General features: G+C 54.6%; 2 protein-coding genes across 2 annotated transcripts; both read left to right on the top strand.

Moving 5' to 3' along the window:
• Positions 1-1406: 1406 nt before the first annotated feature.
• LOC114509790 (glutathione S-transferase theta-2B-like) lies at positions 1407-5293 on the top strand. The gene is made up of 5 exons (XM_028528318.2): positions 1407-1626; positions 2246-2333; positions 3244-3394; positions 3478-3651; positions 4795-5293. Exons 1-5 carry the CDS (start codon positions 1515-1517, stop codon positions 5002-5004), a joined length of 735 nt encoding a protein of 244 aa, XP_028384119.1. The 5' UTR covers positions 1407-1514; the 3' UTR covers positions 5005-5293.
• A 4466-nt stretch (positions 5294-9759) lies between these two features.
• On the top strand, positions 9760-17373 carry LOC114510064 (glutathione S-transferase theta-4-like). The gene is made up of 5 exons (XM_028528749.2): positions 9760-10854; positions 12134-12221; positions 14380-14530; positions 15673-15849; positions 16978-17373. The coding sequence occupies exons 1-5, from the start codon at positions 10743-10745 to the stop codon at positions 17173-17175; spliced, it is 726 nt and encodes a 241-aa protein (XP_028384550.1). The 5' UTR covers positions 9760-10742; the 3' UTR covers positions 17176-17373.
• The last annotated feature ends 716 nt before the right edge of the window (positions 17374-18089 follow it).

The following is an 18089-nucleotide window of genomic DNA, read 5'->3' as shown; positions in this document are numbered from 1 at the left end:
GCTGCTGTCATCTTGCTTCTTCTGTCCTAAGTCTTTCCTTTGTCTCAGTGTCCCCAGCTTTATGAAACACACCCTCAAATTCACCTGGACTCATATCTTGAAATCTGTCCCGAGTGAAGTCAAGAACCCACACTTTCCAAAGTGTGTTGGGGCAGACCTGCCCGCCTCCGCCCAGTCCCTTCCCAGGAACACCCCGACTTTAATGACACCCCTGGAAAACATGCAGAATAGCTTCAATTTGCTGGCCAGAGCTGTGCCTTGGGCCAGAGTTAAAGAGGCTCATAGAGGAAACCCAAGGGAGAAACCATCTGGCTTTCTAAGATGGGCTTTGTTTTGACTGGCTAAGTCCAGGGCAGGTGGAGGACTTCCCAAGTGGTCCAGTCCTACCTCATTTTGGCTGGACAGTTCTTCCCTTACATTCTCTCTGTCCTCAGGCATTATACAATACGCAGGAAGAAGGAACCAGGTCACACCTTCAACAGTTTGCTTGGAAATCTCAACTAAATATCCAAGTTCACGGTTTACAAGCTCTGCCTTCCACACATCTGTAGGACGAAATTTATTTAAGTTTCTACCGCTGCGTAACTGGATCGTCTGGCACTTTGCTATTAGTCAGAATTCCTTTTCTTGGAAGGGTGAGAAACTCAATGCTAACTGGTTTAGGCCAAAAGAGGGATTTCCTAGAAAACTCCTCCACTTGTCCCGGCAGGAGGTGTAGCTGCCTGCCAGCGCCCCCACCCCCATCGGGAACTGGGATCAGAACCTGCTTCTCTCCCCAGCCCCCCTTTTCTCCTTTTCCTCAGCAGAGCCTGCTTACTGAACTCCGAAACGTGACCAGCAGTGGTCCCAGTTCACGGAGCCCACCTTTAGCTTCCCAAAGGTCCCCCCCTCTCGCCTAGGTTCCAAGTTCAGAAATCCCAGAAAAGCATTCTGATTTACCCACTTGAGTCACCGGCCAGAAGGACGGACTACTGGTGTTGCCCTGTGCCCAGCCCCGCACCGTCACTGTGGCCCCTGGGAAGATGTCGGGGGAGGGAGAGAGTGCGGTGAGGGGGGCGGAGAGGGAGAAGAAACGGAAAAGAAAGGAGGTTCCCGTGCGGACCTCTCACCCGATTCCGAGGCTGGCAGCTTGCCTTGGCGGAGGATCCCCTGTGCCCGGTCCCGCCGGGTGCCTCCCCCGACTCGCGCGACCCTCCGGGCAGCGCAAGTGGACCTGGTGAGAGGCGCTGGCAGGCGAGCAGCCACTTAATTAGCAGCAATCGCACGCGGGTGTACATGTGTCTCCCGCCCGTGACCTGGGACCCGGAGCCAGGTCGAGTTACAGAAAAATATTCTTTGTAATTTAACCAGAAGAGGGCAGAGATGGGCGGGGCCGGGAGCAGAATCAAAAGGGGTGGGGCAGGCCTCTCACTGGCACTTTTGGGGCGGAGCCTCCGAACTCGTTTCCTTTAGATATCCGGTACCTGCCCCCGCTGTTGCCCTTGGTGCCTTCGACTTCTGCCACCCCGGCGACCATGGGTCTGGAGCTCTACCTGGACCTGCTGTCCCAGCCCTCCCGCGCCGTCTACATCTTCGCCAAGAAGAATGGCATTCCCTTCCAGCTGCGCGCCTTGGACCTGCTCAAAGGTGGGCCCAGGCGTGCTCCCCAGATCCCCACTGGCCCCTGCGCCCACAGGCTCCTCGCCTGGCAACTCCCTGAGCTCCCTGAGCGTCCCCACGGGGGGGCGTCCTCGGCCGTGTGGCCTTGGACAGGCCTCTGAACCTTAGCTTCCCCTCTGAAAGGGGGGATAATGTCACCTTCTACTATGTGGGGTGGGGAGAAAACTGGGATTTTCAGAGTTGTATGTATTTAAATTCATAAAGCCCTAAAGACCTTGGGGAGACCACCGTGTGGTGGTGAGAATTAAGGGGTGGGAAGAGCTGAGCCAACCCTCCCCTTGCCCACCCCAATCTTGTCTAAACACTTCTCTTCATCCACCCAAAGCACCTGGCTGCACCCACCAGCCCCTCTGCTGGTCTGGGAGGTAGCAGGGCAGGAGGCCAGCCCCTCCCCAGTCAGGAGGCCCAGCCTGGGAGGCCCTTGAGGGAGTGGAGCAGACCTGGAGCTCCCCACCCCTGCTGTTTCTCAGACCAGCCCACCCAGGGGGCTCTGGTCTAGAGAGAGGGGGGGAGGGAGGAGAGGGGAGGAGGAGGGATCAGGTGCGCCTCTTGTGCTGTGGGCCTTTTCTGACCTCTTTCTCCGCAGGTCACCACCTGAACCCAGAGTTCCTCCCAGCTAACAGCCTGCAGAGGGTGCCTGTCCTCAAGGACGGTGACTTCCTCTTGACTGAAAGGTACTCTACTTCCCACCCAGCTCCCAGGCCCCCAGCCCACTGGCCCCTGGCTCATGTCCTTAGGACCCTCCCAGACCCCATGAGCCCTGAGGGCCCAGGTGCAGAAGGGTGTGATAGGGGCAGTTGGCCTGGACTGGGCCTGACGTAGCACGTCCCTGCTCCTTTCTTGTCCTCAGCCTCTGCTTCTCCCCAGGGCCTCTGTACCCCCATACGCAGGGGCACTGGAAGACAGGATATGGGACCTTTGTCCAGCACTGCACAGAGATGCGGCTGAACAGATACAACCCAAAAGGGCCTCTCCCAACACCCCTGTGTCTGCCTGGGCCTGAGCACCCAGTTCATGGCGCAGCCTGTACCGGGCAGGAAGGGGACACAAGGTCAGGCACGACAGTGGTGATGGCTGGGGGGCCTGTCAGAGGGGACCTGCAGCAGGTCTGAGGACATGCTTCCCCTCTCAGCACCTGGCCTGTACGCTCAGGCACTGAGGTGTACCCACTGTGTGCCAGCCCCTTGCGGGCTTCCAGAGCTCCAGGGAGCCTTTTCTGAGTTGTGCAGCCTCGGAGAAGTCACTTAACTGTCCCAAGCCTTAGTTTCCTCATGTGTGAAAGAGATAACAAGTGTCTCTACCTCATGGGGCAGCTGCTGGAATATCACAGAGATGAGGTTCTTAAAGTACAAAGTGGAAGGTCTGGTCGAGAGTCTGTGCCCAAGACAGAGAAGGAGGAGACTTAGGAGGATACAGCCAGGGGAGAGAGAGGAGGCAGTGCCCAGGGAGCTGGGGGGTGGAGGGGGGAGGGGGTGGGATCAGAGGCAGAGAAGCCCAGGGCCCCACTGGGGGAGGGGAGCAGCTGGGGATAAAGGCCACCAGCCAGGGTCTTCACAGCTATTGCTCCTACCTCTGTTCCCCCAGTGTGGCTATCCTGATTTACCTGAGCATTAAGTACCAGACAGCGGATCACTGGTACCCATCAGACCTGCAGGCCCGCATGCGCATCCATGAGTACCTGGGCTGGCATGGTGACTGCATCCGTAGCACCTTTGGTGTGTCCTTGTGGGCTCAGGTGAGGAGAGCCATCTGGGGAGTAGTTGGCTTTCAGGGTCTGGGAGGAGGCAGGGGCCACAGTCTAAGTCTATCCTTTGTCAGGTGCTGGCTCCGCTCATTGGGATTCAGGTGCCTGAGGAGAAGCTGAAGCGCAACAGGGCTGCCATGGACAGGGCCCTGCAGTGCCTGGAGGACAAGTTCCTGGGGGACAAGGCCTTCCTCACTGGCCAGCAGGTGACGCTGGCGGACATCATGGCGCTGGAGGAGCTGATGCAGGTGTGAGCTTGGCTGGGGGAGCAGCATTTGTGGGCAACATCCCTCTTATTGCCACCCCCTTAGGCAGCAATGCTGAGGGCTAGGGAAAGTTAGGGTTTGCCTGGCATCCAGAGCAAGTTCCTGGCAGAACTGGTGCTGGAGCCAGACCTGCTGCTTCCCTTCTGGGTGGGGTTTCATCCTGGCACTCTCTAGCCCTGAGGTTGGCCACACTGCCCTGGGCTGTGCATGGCAATTGGGAAACGGACATGACACCTTGATGTGTGGGTCACTGGCCAGCAGTGATCACGGAACGCTGCGGATGGCTCGTCAAAATGCGAAAAAAACATGCACAGAGACAGACCAGTTTCTGTGGAGAAATAGGGACGGAACGGCCGCCCCCTCTAGTGGGGAGTGCGCCGATTTACCATCCAAACCAGCTTTTATTGGGTTCGTTTTGCATAAGAATTCAGGTAAAGCATATTACTCATTGCGAGGAAGTAAGGATCAAATGATACAAGGAACTCTGAGGGTCTATTTTGAGTCAGGGTCAAAGAGCTGTAAGACTTTAAGGAACAAACTAACTTCCTCCTTCGACCCTTCTCATTCAACTGAGAGCATTCTAAACAAAGATGGTTTCACAGGAATTTACGTGTTCTTTCTTAGGCCTGATCACCCGGGGAATCCGCCCTTTCCAGCACAGGGCAGCACCATCCTGTCATTGCTTCAGGCTTAGGTGGAGCAAGGGAAGTAAGGCAGCCAAGAGATTAAGAGATTTTCTTCAGAGCAGGAGGACTCAGGCTTTGTCAAAGCCGAAGGGCGAGAGTCCATCACCCCCTTTTGCTGTAGCCCCCAAAGTCCTTCTTTTGGGGGCCTCCCACGTGATTGTGCCTGCCTTAGATTGTTCCCCCCTTGGGGAATCTTACCCGTCACTGGCTAACCGACCAGGCATTGGGGTCCAGGCAGGGTGAGGTATGAAGGAGCAGAAGCGGTGCTCCTGTCAGGGAGGTAAGCTTGTCTCCTTGCTGGCTTACGGTTCCAAGGGCGTTCCCTTAGCCTTAGCCTAGGCGGGGGTTACAGCTTCTGATACCAGGCAGGGCGGTTCCCAACAACGCCTGTACCAGTGCTCCTGGCATCCTAGCAACTTTCCCGTCCTTGTCCTCGCAGGCTGTGGCTATTGGCTGTGACCTGTTTGAGGGACGGCCACGGCTGGCTGCCTGGCGCCAGCGAGTGGAGGCTTTCCTGGGTGCTGATTTGTGCCGGGAGACCCACAGCGTCATCTGGAGCATCCGGGAGCTGGCAGCCAACAAAAAACTCCCGGATCCTCCCCCAGAAATGCGATCAAGAATGCTGCTTCGTATAGCCAGGATCCCTTGAAGGGTGTGGATAAGGTCGATTGGGGTCAGAAGATTGGTAGTGTTCATTCTCTTCCTTGCTTTTTATCTTTTGTCCCTTTTCATCTACTTGTCCCTTTTCATCTTTTTTCATGTTGTCGCAGTCTCTTGTCTCCGACTCCTGGAGGAACTCTTCACAGGTGGGACATTGGGTGTCCTTGGCAGTGCTTCTCCTCAGGTGCACCAGATGTAATCAGTAGAAAATTAGAAGTTACCATATGTATATGAAGAGCTCCTAAAATTCAATGACATGAAGAAAAAGCAACTAAAAATCATCAAATGTCATCATTGGTCTTTTAAATGTAGTGAAGATTCTGATATTTTAATACAGAACCAAGAATTCTTTGTTTGCCCTAACTGGTGTGGCTCAGTGGGTTGAGTGCCGTCCTGTAAGCTGAAAGGTCACTGGTTTGATTCCCAGTCAGGGCACAGGCCTGGGTTGCAGGTTTAGACCCCAGTTGGAGCATCTATGGAAGGCAGCCAATCGCTGTTTCTCTCTTATATCGACGTTTCTCTCCCTCCCTTCCCTTCTCTCTAAAATCAAAAATGAAAAAAAGAGAGCCCTGGCTGGTGTGGCTCAGTGGACTGGGCGCTGGACTGTGAACCAGAGTCACTAGTTCGATTCCCCATCAGGGCACATGCCTGGGTTGAGGGTCAGGGTCCTTGTGGGGGGTGCTCAAGAGGCAACCACACATTGATGTTTCTCTCCCTCCCTTCCCCTCTCTCTAAAAAAATAATGAAATCTTAAAAAAGAAAAAAGAATTAATTCTTGGTTTTTGTGTTGCGGCTATTCAAGGCCAGGCAGGTCCATGGTATTCATGCAGATGGAATAATATTCACGGAGCCGTCGGGATGCCTGCCATGCCTTTACTCACGGGCGGGCAAGCCATGCATGCCGCAAGCTGCCTGTCTCCCTGCATGTCACATGGCGTGGCCCTTGCTCCCCAACATGGCACCCATCATGGCACCTGTCCCCTTGCGTGTCTATCTGCATGTCTCTCTGGTGAGAAGACCCTATGTGTTTAAGTATTAAAGGTGAACAAAGCCAGAAAAATGTCAGAATGTTATATAACATAATTCTGTGCACACGAGCCCACTTCATGTGGGAACGGTTTATCAGACCCAGGATCAAAGGATGGGACTGGTTATCAGTCCCTCCAAGGCTATGGGAACACTGCTTCCCTTAGCTACCCAGACCCCTGGGTGAGGAAGCCAGGCTGCCTCCACTTACCCTACATTTTTATTACCTGTATGATATGCGTGGAGTGAAATACATCCCAGGAAACTTCAGCATACCTAACCGAAGTAACTTACTGTGCTGGCAGGTTCTGTGGTGCCCGTGGTTTGGCCTGTTCTCCCGACTCCTCAGGAACATTGCTGGCCAGGCTGGGCTCTGTGCTGTCCCCGGAACCAAAGGTGAAGTTGGTCCTGCCTAAGCCCCACACAGGGCCTGCAAGTATGTGCGTGTGTGTGTCAGATGGACACACACATGCACTGGCCAAAGTCCTGTCCACTGGCAGATGTCAAAATGCAGGAAGGCGTGATGGCCCCCTTGCAGAGGTCAGGAAGGCCAGAGAATGGCTCCAATCTTCCTGGGTCCCAGAATGGACCAGGAAGGTTTCCTGAGAGGCCTTGGCTGGGTGCCTAGGAGTGCTAGGGCCGCTTTGGCTGCTACCCACTCCATGGCCCACCCAACCTGCACAGGCCCCTGTGGGTTGTCCTCTGGATCCATGGAGGCCCTGCCTACAACCCAGCCCTCAGCATCCCAGACCTGGGTCCTGACAGAAGAGAGGCCCACAGAGCAGTCCGGGAAGAAGGCTCCTGTAGGCTGAAAGGCGAACGGATGGAGCTGTGGAGTACGGCCACACTGGGTGAGGGGGCACTCCCGCCACGGGAGGCTGCTGCACAGGGAGCATGGGATCACACTCGGGCTTGAGAAATGCCCTCTGTTGCTGTGTGGAACCAGGACCAAGGGCCCAGGGTAGAGGCAGGGCAGCTGCTCCGGAAGCTGGTGAGGTTGGCCAAGCCACCCAGAGGCTTGGGGGTGATAAGAAATGTAGAACGTAGAGCGACAGCATGACAGCGCCTGACGCTGCAGGGGTGGGGTTGGGATGGGGAAGACGAAAGACTCCTAGGGGTCTGGCCTGATCCCCAGAGGGTGAGGGGACACACTTGAGGTGGGGAGCTCTAGAGGAGGGTAGTCAAGAACGAGGTGTCTTTAAGATGTCAGGATAGTTACTTGGTGCGGACAGAGGAGAGACCTGGGCTGGGGGTGGGTAGGGTGGGCCCTGTGTGTGTGTCAATGTGTGATTTGTGTGTGTGTCACCAGCATAGTGGGAGGGAAGACACAGAAGACCTTGAGGACCTGAGAACCTGAACTGTGTGCCTGCCAGCTTCTCTCAGCCTGTGTCGTCCCTCCTAAAAGCCTGGTGGAAGCTGCCCTGGCTGCCCCAAGCAAAGATCAGAGCAGCCCAGGAGGGCAGGTGTTTGGCCCCATCTGATGGGAGGAGTAGGAGGTGGGAGGCTCTGAGGGCTCTCAACACCCTGAGAAGGAGGAGGATGTTGGGAGCTGCCCTGCCTGGTTTTAGGAGCTGTAACCGGCCCCCGCCCCCCCGCCCCATGGCTATGGCTGAGTGAGTGAGCTTCGAACCCTAAGCCACTAAGGAGACAAAGCTTATCTCCCTGGCAGGAACACAGTTTCTGCTCCTTTTTTCATAACTGGCCCCCAGTGCTTGATCAGTTAGCCAATGATGGGCAAGATTCCCCCAATGGGGAATAATCTAAGACAGGCATGATCACATGGAGGCCCCAGGGAAGGACTTGGGGGGCTATGGAGAAAGGGGGTAATGGACCCTTGCCTCTCGGCTTTGACAAAGCCTGAGTCCTCATTCTGCCTGTGAGAAGTCTCCTAATTTCCCGGCTATCTTGCCTCCTCTGCCTGACTTAAGTCTGAAACAATGACAGAGGGCAGTGCAGCCCTGTGCTGGATAGGACGTGCACCCCGGGTGATTAGGCCTGAGAAAGAATGCATAAACTCCTATGAAACCTGCTTTGCTAAGAATGCTCTTAATGAAATGATGAAGGTCTGAGCAGGAAATGAGTTTGTTTCCCGAAGTTCTGTAGCCCTTTAGCTAACAGACCCTGACTCAGAATAAGCCCTCGTAGTTCTTTGTATGCTATCTATTGTTTGATCCTTACTGCCTGACAATGATGAATGACCTTTGCCTGTATTCCTGTGCAAATTGAAAGCCAATAAAAACCTGTGAAGGCAAGGATTGGGACGCTCTCCTCTTGAGAGAGTGGCCAGGCTGCTCCGAGGCACCCTCTCCTTGAAAGGGTAGCCGTGCTGTGCCTTTTCCTCCATAGGACTCGGTAGTCTGTGTGAATTTATCTCATATCTCATCTATAACACCACGAACACTGAGGGCCGGCATCTGCATCAGGAGGATGGCCCGGCTGGGGACCCTGCTCTTGAAAACCCATGACTAAGCCCCAACAGGGCCACAGCCCAACCTGTTCCCACTCCTGAGAGGCCAGGAGGGATGGCAGCTTGGCAGGGCACCCAGCCCGTCATGGAGGGACTAGGCTTTAGGGAAGGGCACAGACCACAGGCCCCATTTTATGTAAAATGAGGCTTCTCTGAGGGTGCAAACTGGGCTCTGAGAGCAACACAAGGGGGATGGAAACAGGGGGACCCTCCAAGCCCCTGCCTCAGACCTGGGGCCCAAGGGAGAACTGGCCCAGGAGAAGAACATGGAGACCCCTTGGGGAGGGTGTTCTTGGCAGGTTTGCCTCTCTCCCTCTGAGTGGGGAGCCTGGTGCCAGAGAGCTGGGCCTGGGGGCAGAGGGCAGGTTGAGGTAGTAGCCAGGAGGAGAGGTCAAAACGGGACTCGGGGAGGAGGAATGGAGCAGTGTGGCTGTGGGGGAGGGGGAAAGATGCTACCTGGAAGAGGGTGTGGGAAGGAGGAGGTCCTTCCCTAGAGGTGAAGTTGGAGAGAAACTCCGTCAAATCACCCCACTTGTAAGAGATGGAGCCGCCCCATCCTGGCAGGGTGGGGAGATCTCTGACCCCCCTGTCTTCAGCATGGCGTGCTTTCACACCTGAGCTGCAAGTACCAGACGGAGGCGCACTGGTACCCACCAGAGCTGCAGGCCCATGTCGAGCTGACAAGTACTTGGTGTGCCAGCACACTGCCAGCCATCTGCCTGCCCCCGGTGTCTACCTGTGCAAGGTGAGCCTACCTGCCCTACTGAGCAAAATTGGGCAGGAGCCAGGATGCAGAGCTGGAAAGGCCCACATATTGCTGCCCCTCCACTGCCCTGAGCAGACGCTGCTAATCCGTCACAGCATTCTTCCCCCGAGCCTGAATGAAACCTCAGAATCCTTCTGCACATGGAGTCCCAGAGGGCTTCACTGACGGACAGTGGCTGGGGAGGAGGGGAGAGGAGGCCAAGGAGCTTGGAGGAGCACAGGATAAGCTGCTCCCTCTCTTCCCAGCCCAGCCTCTCCTGCCCCACTACCCCAGGCAGCCTGTGGATGCTGCACAGCTGGAGTGGCTGTTGGGGAGACTGATGCCTGCTGGGCAACACCTGGAATGGGGAGGTGCTTCCTAGCAACTGTGCAGGTCTCTTTGGCAGAACTGATGGCACTTACAGGGCTGATGCAGCTGAGTTTCTCCCGTCTGCTCACCTGTTGGGGGTCTCACTGAACAGGGCTGAGGCTTCAGCGCCAGCTGCCGTGTCTTCCCAACCCACTGCTGTCCACCGTGACCTCTTCCAAGACTGGCCCTGGCTGGCAGCACGGTAGCCCTTGTGGAGGCTGCCCTGGGCCCTGAGCTCGTTCAGTAGGCCCACAGGCTTGTGCTCCAGCCTTGGGAACCCCCTCCACCATTCAAGAGGCTTGGCTGGTCCAGCAGCTGGTGTGGGTGCTGCCCACTCTCCTGCACCCTGCTACCTGCAGTAAACACGCGGTGCACCCTCTGCTTGTCTTTAGCCTCACACCTGCCCCAGGAGGTGGGGTTTCTCCATTACTGAACAGACAGGGAATCTCCCAAGGTCACACGGCAGAGTGAGCAGCTCGCAGTCTTCCCACAGTGTCTACATTTTTCAGCTGCCAGGTGTGAAGTTCCAGGTGCATGGCCGGGCCACTGCCAGACCCAACCCAGGCAGAAGTTTCTGGGCTCCTCCGCATGGCATAGCCTAACTGGCTGGCCCTCGACTCCCCTGTGGTATTGTCCCCAGTGTTCTGACAGCTCCTGTTTCCCTCTCTCCCACTCTCTACTTCTGGACCCTTCCAGGGTGAGATCTCATTACCCATGCTCCTTCTGGACCCTGCAAAGCCCTCCTGGTCACGTTCCACAATGAAGGCCTGGCCCTGGGAATCCCCTTGAGTGAGCCCTTTCTGACACCCAGCCGTGGGCACACACGGACCCCCGAGGGAGGGGAAGGGCAGAGTGACTGCTGCCCCCAGTCCTCTACCCTCCCTCTCCCATTCCTGGGCCTCTCCCCAAACTACCTCTGGGCGTCCTCAGAACCCTTGCTGCTTTGAGAATTCCAGGCTTCGTGGCCTCATGACAACCCAAGTGAAACAAGAAGTTCCAGAATGCAGGGTCCTGGGCCTCAGTCGGAGAGGCCTGGGGGGCCCAGGACCAGGGGCTCAGGCTGCATATAGGCTCAGGGCCTGCTGGCTGGGCTGGAGGGGGGCCCAGGACACATCTCAGCATGGGACTGGAGCTCTACCTGGACCTGCTGTCGGCGTCCTGCCGCGCCGTCTACATCTTCGCCAGGAAGAACAGCATCCCCTTCGAATTCCAGTTTGTGGACCTGCTGAAAGGTTGGCACCCACTGCTTCCCCAGGGGCAGCCTGGTGCCGGGAGTAGGCAGGACTCAAGGTCGGGGTGTTTCTGAAAAGTGGAGACTGAGACCAGGGAGATGGCCTTGTTCCAGACTCCACAGGGGAAGAAAAGGTTCCTAAGGGAATGGCAGGCTGAGCACCTGCCCAGCCTGCCTTCACCAGTCCCACGGGTTCTGCCCCACTCTGATGAACAGGCTCTAGAGGGTGGAGTGGGAGAAAGAGCTGTGGAGGGGCCCCGGGGCTCCCCCCAGTGCCCTCACCTTCTCTGTGTGGGAGTCCAGAATCTTGTTAGCTGCAGCACCTGCTGTTGAGGTTGGCAAAGGTCACAGAGGTGCCTGTGGTCCTGCACCTGAGAGCCCAGATGCTACTTTGGTCCACATCCATCGTCCACCAGCATTTGGACCTGCTCAGGGTGGCGCAGACCCTGATGAGGCTCAGGGCACTGGTCTCCAGCAGCTCCCACCCCCCACACAGAGGGAGCTCCAACAGCTCAACTTGCAGGAGCCTCTAGAATGGCGATTTTCAACCGGCGTGCCACAGAATTTTTAAAAATGCAATACCCAACTATCTAGTCGGGGCACTGACCTCTTTTTTCTTAGATTGTCAAAAGAAAAAATGACCACAGCCAACACAACAACAGCCATCCGATGTGAATAAATAAAAATTATATCTATTTTTTTGTCAGACTGGCAAAAAATATATATTTTTTGGTGTGCTGCAGAATTTTAGTAATTAGTTGGTGTGTGCCATGAGGTGGAAAAGGTTGAAAATCGCTGCTCTAGAACACGCGGGCGGGTATACAGGAGCTCCAGAAATGAACGAGGGGAGTGCGGAGCCCCGGAAATGTCTCACCCAGAGACATCTGGTCAAGGGAGAGTTAGAACTTCTGCCCCATCCTGGGTTGGTTGCCTGGGAAAGGCTCTTTTTTTGAACTCCAGCTGCGCCAGGGCTGGGGCTGCCAGCAGCGGGCTGTGGCTTCAGGCCTGGAGGTGGGGGTGGGACTGGCACCCTCTGGCTCCCGTGAGCCAAAGGGTTGTCCTGGTCGCAGTCAGGGCCTGGGATGGGGGGCAGGAGTCATAGTCCGATCCCTTTTCTGCCACGGCACTGACTTGCCCTGACCTGGGGAGAGGAATGATGTCCTCCAGGCCTCAGTTTCTCCTTTTGAGCAAATGGAGGGGGAGGCACTTCTGCCTCTGGGATGCCTGGCTCTCTCTTCCCTGGGGTGCCAGCAGCCTCAGCCCTTCCCTGCCCCTCTCAGGTCACCACCACAGCAAGGAATACATGGAAATAAACCCCCTGAAGAAGCTGCCCGGCCTCAGAGATGGAAAGTTTATCTTATCCGAAAGGTAAGGGAACTGGAAAAGTGGGGCGTTTGCGCTGCCTGTCACCACCAGAGCCAGCGGGCAGGGACAGGGGTCGAATCTTTTCGGGCGCTTTGTTCAGAGGGCCGGCGACCTGAGGAAACAGCCCGCTAGGTGCCCTCACAGGCCATCTCAGGTCTCATCGCAAGCCGGCATTTTTATAAGGAGAAGGAGGAGCGTTGGTAAGGGGGTTTGGAATTCAGGAAAAAGATTAATCAGGGAAAAGTGGCTGTCTAGCAATTTCTCTAGCATCCTTTCATCTGCTGACCAGCGACTTTTTATCTGTGTCCTGGTGGGTTGACGCTCCCTCCCTGGGGCACCGTGGCTTGTGGCTCGGATACCATCGCGATCGCTTGCACCCTCCGGGGCGCGGAGGGCGAACTGCAGGGGCTCTCCCGGAGTCAGGGTAGGGCCGGTGTACATTTCAGTTCCGGGAACAACAGCTTTCTACACGCATTCATCGCCAAGCCTATTAACTATATGACTAAAGCTAAAAAAAATGTTAACCCTTGAGTTTCCCCATCAGTAACAGTCTTCTGGGGGCCCTTCCACCGTCTGCCTATGTTCTTCTTGGGAGATTAACCTGGAGCCGACCTGCTAGGGCTTACTTACTTTTTTTGCTATGGAAAACTTCACACGTGCACTGAAGTAGACAAAAACTAACTAATGAGGAGTCCAGGGACCCCAGGTGCCCATCACCCAGCTCCAGCGGGTGTCCACTCCGGGGCCCATTTCTCATCTTCTGTACTCCACTTTATTTCCCAGACTCCTGGCCACCCCATTATTTCATCCATAAGGTTAGGAATGTACTTCTAAGAGATAGGACCCTTTAAAAGAAAAACAAAACACAAAAACAAGAACCCCAAACCACGACACCACCACAATACCATGATGACACCTAATAAAACGAATGACACTCCCTGGATTTCACCCAATATCCTGTTCACGTGCCAAAGTCTCTGATTATCTCATAATTCCCTCTGTAGTTTCTGCAGTTTGTGTGTTTGAGTCAGGGTCCAGATAACTTGCAAGCAGGGCAACAGGCCGATCTGTCTCTTAAACCTCTTTTAATCTACAGCCTCCTCCACGCCCCACTTTTACCTTTGCATTTTTGCTGTGGTTGAGGAAACCAGGTTCTTTGTCCTGTGGTGTTCCCACAGTTTGAGTTTTGCTGATTGCATTCTCATGGTGTCGTGGGACATGTTTTTCTGTCCCTTCATTGCCTGTAAATAGGTAGTTGGATCTAGAGTTTTGGTGAGATTTAGGGCTGATTGATTTTGAGACTGCTTCACAGGTGGTCTCATAATTTTCAAGTGTCTCTCCCAAGCTGACCGCTGACCAGGGGCCTCGTACTCTCGTAAGGCTGCTATAGCAAAGTACCACCAGCTGGGTGGCTTAGAACAGCAGAAATGTGTTGTCTCACAGTCTGGGGGGCTACAAGTCCGAAAGCAAGGTGTTGGCAGGGGCGTGTTCCCCTGCAAGGGCTGGCAAGCACCCGTGCCAGGCCTGTCCCCCAGATTCCGGCAGCCTCAGGACTTCCTGGACTGGCAGACAGCCACGGTCTCCCGAGTCTCTTCACATCGCCTTCCCTCTGCGTATGTCCTTGTGTCCAAAAGTCTTCTTTCTGTAAGGACACCAGTCGTATTCAATTAGAGTCCACACTAAAGACCTCATTTCAGCTTGATTACCTCTGTAAAGACCCTGTTTCCAAATACAGCCACTTTCTGAGACACCGTTCATTAGAGCTTGAATGTATCTTTTTGGAGGGACACAAGTGAATCCATGAGAGTCTGCACCCAAACTCATGTCCTCCCACCCTTCTTCCAGTCACGCTTTCTGACTCCTTTCTCCGAACTTACCACGCCCCTTTTTACCCCCATATTTCCTCACCTGTTCCCTGTCTGGGCCGCCCTTCCTGAGGCCATCCGCCAACCCCCACTCACCCTGCAGGTCCGCCTTCCTTCCCTTGCTGACTAGCAGACTGATGGCTTTTCCTGGGGCCTTTGGGGGCATCCTTCCCCTGGAAGAATGACTGCACCTGTGGCTGGAAGCCCTGCATTGGGTCCAGGCCACCCTGGGGTGGTGGTCAGTGCAGCACAGCTGGGGATGGCAAGAGCTGTGCCCCGACCTGCCCTTTCTGCAGCGTGGCCATCCTCCTCTACCTGTGCCGCAAGTACAGTACTCCCTCGCACTGGTACCCGCCAGACCTGCACACGCGAGCCCGGGTGGACGAGTTCATGGCCTGGCAGCACACAGCCCTTCAGGTGCCCATGAGCAAGATCCTCTGGGTCAAGGTGAGTGGGCCATGGCTGGGATCACGGCTGCGAGCTTGAGCAAGGGTCCCTTCATCCCTGAGTCTCATTTCCTCAGCTCTTGTCCCTCCTGCCTTCCAGAGCTCTCAGGAATGTGGGGTGAACCACGGGGCAAGGGGAAGCGCAGCTGGGAGGGGCTGATCTCGCTCACCCCAGGGGAGGGTTCAAGAAATTTCATTCCAAACTAGAATACATCAGAGTCGAAGGGCCCATAGAGACCACCAACTTGAAGATGACAAATACAGGTATGCACCACATAACGACAGGGATGTGTTCTGAGAAATTCGCTGTTGGACGACCGTTGTGCGAACACCATACAGTTCACCTAAACAAACCTAGATGGGGTAGCCAACTACTTACTCAGGCGACATGGGACAGCCCACTGCTCCAAGGCTACGAGCCCGCACAGCCCCGTACTGTACGAAACAACACAACATTAGATCAAGCACAAGAAAAAATGATGCTGTCGGGAGATGTGATAAACGCAAGACATATGAGGCCATAGCTGGTGTAACACAGAACACTGTTCCATGGCAAACTTTTATTATGAGTAGAAAGACTATGCTTTAAAAATGGTAAAAGTGTGCATTGTAAATACATAAGCCAGAGAATCATTGACTGTAATTACTAAGTATTATATTCTGTACATAATTGCATGTTCTATGTTTCCATACACCTGGCAGCGCGGTAGGTTCGTTTGCACCAGCACTAGCACAGACAGGTGAGTCATGCATCGCACCACGTCATGACAGCTATGAGGTGACTAGGCAATCAGAATTTCCAACTCTGTGATAATCTCCTGGGATCGCCGTCATGTGTGCTCCATCACAGTGCGTGATGGTAATGAGTACATGTGCCAGTGTTTTCTTATCCTACACCTGTGAGAGGCCTCCCTAGTCAATCACAGGATTCTTTCCTGCTGGGATCTCAAGATTCTTCTGAACAATGGCGCCAGGTAACTTATACCAACCAGAACTCCTGAAAGAGGTGAAACCACTTTCATCCTTGGTTCTGTCCAACATCTCTCTGGCAGACTAGGGTACTGAGGCCTGGAGGGTCAGGCCTGAGGCGCTAGGGTGCAGCACTAGCGCCTCACTCTCCCCACTCTCCCCAATCCCGGCCAGCTGCTGATCCCGAAGATCACAGGTGAGGAGGTTCCAGCTGAGAAGACACAGGAAATGCTGGCGGAGGTAAAGAAAAACCTGCAGCTCTTCGAGGAGAAGTTTCTGCAGGACCAGATGTTCATCACTGGGAACACCATCTCACTGGCGGACCTGGTGGCCCTGGTGGAGATGATGCAGGTGTGGAGTTTGGTGGTGGGGAGACAGAGCCCAGGCAGAGGGGGACACCCCTGTGACCAGTGGGGGCCATAACTTAAAAACAGGCTGGTGAAGAGGGAAACATGGAACTGTGACAGCCCAGCCTGGGTGGCGGGACTTGATCTGGGGACCAGAGGAAACACAGAGTTTCGAACCAGGGAGGGTGACTGTCATCCATGCTTCACAACATTCCCTTAGTGTGGAGGGGGGCGTAGCAGGAGGGCAAGCCTGGAATAGGGAGAAGAACACTGTATTTCTTGGTCAGTAAGCCAGGATCCTGGATGCTTCTGCCTTCTGATGGACTCTCCAGGCAGTGTCCAGAAGCTTCCAGAGTGTCCTTCTGCTGAAGTGCCTCTTTACTAGAGCTCCAGATAGCTGCACAGAGCAGCTCCTTTGGCTCTGGGTCTGACAGGCATCCATTGTGCATTTTGGGGCATACCTAGGTGGGGGTCATTTATGTAGTTTCTTCATTCAGGGGAGCGTGGCCAGTTCTAACCTGATCCTGGCTGGTGTCTTACAAGGCCAGCATAACCTCTAGCCAGTTGCAAAGTGGCCACCTGGTCTTTGGTCAATGTGCAGTGCAGATCAACACCAGGAAAAACCATTCCAGATTTTCTGTCCCAAGTGGTGTAGCCCCTACGTTTGCATATAGCCCCTTACATGTCTCTCACCCCATCCTCTTGTGGGTCTCCTGAGCATCTTGGATGCATGTTTCTTAGGCTTCCTGCTGGCTCTCCTATCCCAGCACCTTTGCTTGACCACAGAGGGAGGGTCCACAGAGGGGAGAAGTGATTCCTTCCACTCTTATCTGGGGACAAGGGGTTTCTCTGGAAGAAGGCAGGACCCATGGGGGCCTCACACTGGAAAAGTAGGAGCCAATTGGGCCAGGGTTCACCTCAGAGAGGGGTTCAGGGGACTTAGAGCACGACCAGTGACCAAGAACCCTGGGGGATTCTGGGTCTTCCCTCCCCATCCCACACCTACTACAGAGCCTGTGACCCCTTGTCCAGGCCTCGCGGATCAGCAGACTAACAGGCTGTAGGAGGAGACAGGGGGTGGGGGGAGGCCAGTCTCCAGGCTGACCATGCCTTCCACTTTGTCTATCCACAGCCCATGGGGGGCGACCACAATGTCTTCCTTAACAGCTCCAGGCTGGCCGAGTGGCGCATGAGGGTGGAGCTCACCATTGGCTCCAACCTCTTCTTGGAGGCCCATAACCGGCTGGTGAAGCTGGGAGAGTGGGACTGTTCAACTTTGGACCCAACAGTCAAGGAGAGGATCTGCGAGTTGCTGGAGAGGTTCAAGTAGAGCAGCTCATCCTGCAGGGCCTGGTGGGCTTGGCCCTCCGGCGCTCTTTCCTGGGGAGAGATGCTGAACACAACTCCGTGTCTCTGCCTAATAAAGAACTGGACAACCACCATGGCTGCTGAGCCTGCAACAGTCGGTGTGAGCGTAGGGTCTGATGTGGGAGTGGGCAGCAGTGGGTCCTCCCAGCTCCCAAAAGAACTAAAAGATTAAGGGTTAAATATGACTAAACTGTCAGTAGTAATAACTGATGATTTCAGTACTCCACTATCAGTAATATAGAGAATAACAAGAGAGAGAAGATCATCAGGAAAATGGAGGACTTGAACATTATAAACCATTTGGATCTACTACATATATTCACAGAACACTCCACTCAAAAACAGCAGAGTGGCTCTGGCTGGTGTGGTTCAGTGGATTGAGCACCCACCTGCAAACCAAGGGTTGCAGATTCAATTCCAAGTCAGGGCACATGCCTGGGTGTGGGTCAGTCCCCTAGTAGGGGGTGCTCAAGAAGCAACCAGACATTGGTGTTTTTCTCCCTCTCTCCCTCCCCTCCCCTCTCCTCTCTAAAAATAAATAAATAAAATCTTTAAAAAAAATAACAGCAGAATAAAAACATTATTTTCAAGGGCATTTGGAATATTCTCCACGACAGACCATATGTTAGGCCATAAAATCTCAATATGTTTAAACAGATTGAAATGGTTTTCTTTTGAAGATTTTTTTTTAAATCTTTTTTTTTTTTTAAAGAGAAAAGAGATGGGGAGGAGAAAGAGAGGGAGAGAAACACCATTGTGTGGTTGCTTCTCACGCATCCCCCATTAGGGACCTGGCCTGCAACCCAGGCATGTTCCCTGATTGGGAATTGAACCAACCATCTTTTGGTTTGCAGCCCGTGCACAATCCACTGAGCT

The sequence above is a fragment of the Phyllostomus discolor genome, chromosome 13, assembly GCF_004126475.2.
Source record: "Phyllostomus discolor isolate MPI-MPIP mPhyDis1 chromosome 13, mPhyDis1.pri.v3, whole genome shotgun sequence".
Taxonomy (NCBI): domain Eukaryota; kingdom Metazoa; phylum Chordata; class Mammalia; order Chiroptera; family Phyllostomidae; genus Phyllostomus; species Phyllostomus discolor.
The sequence above is the reverse complement of the archived record's forward strand: the minus strand, read 5'-3'. Positions and strand labels throughout refer to the sequence as shown.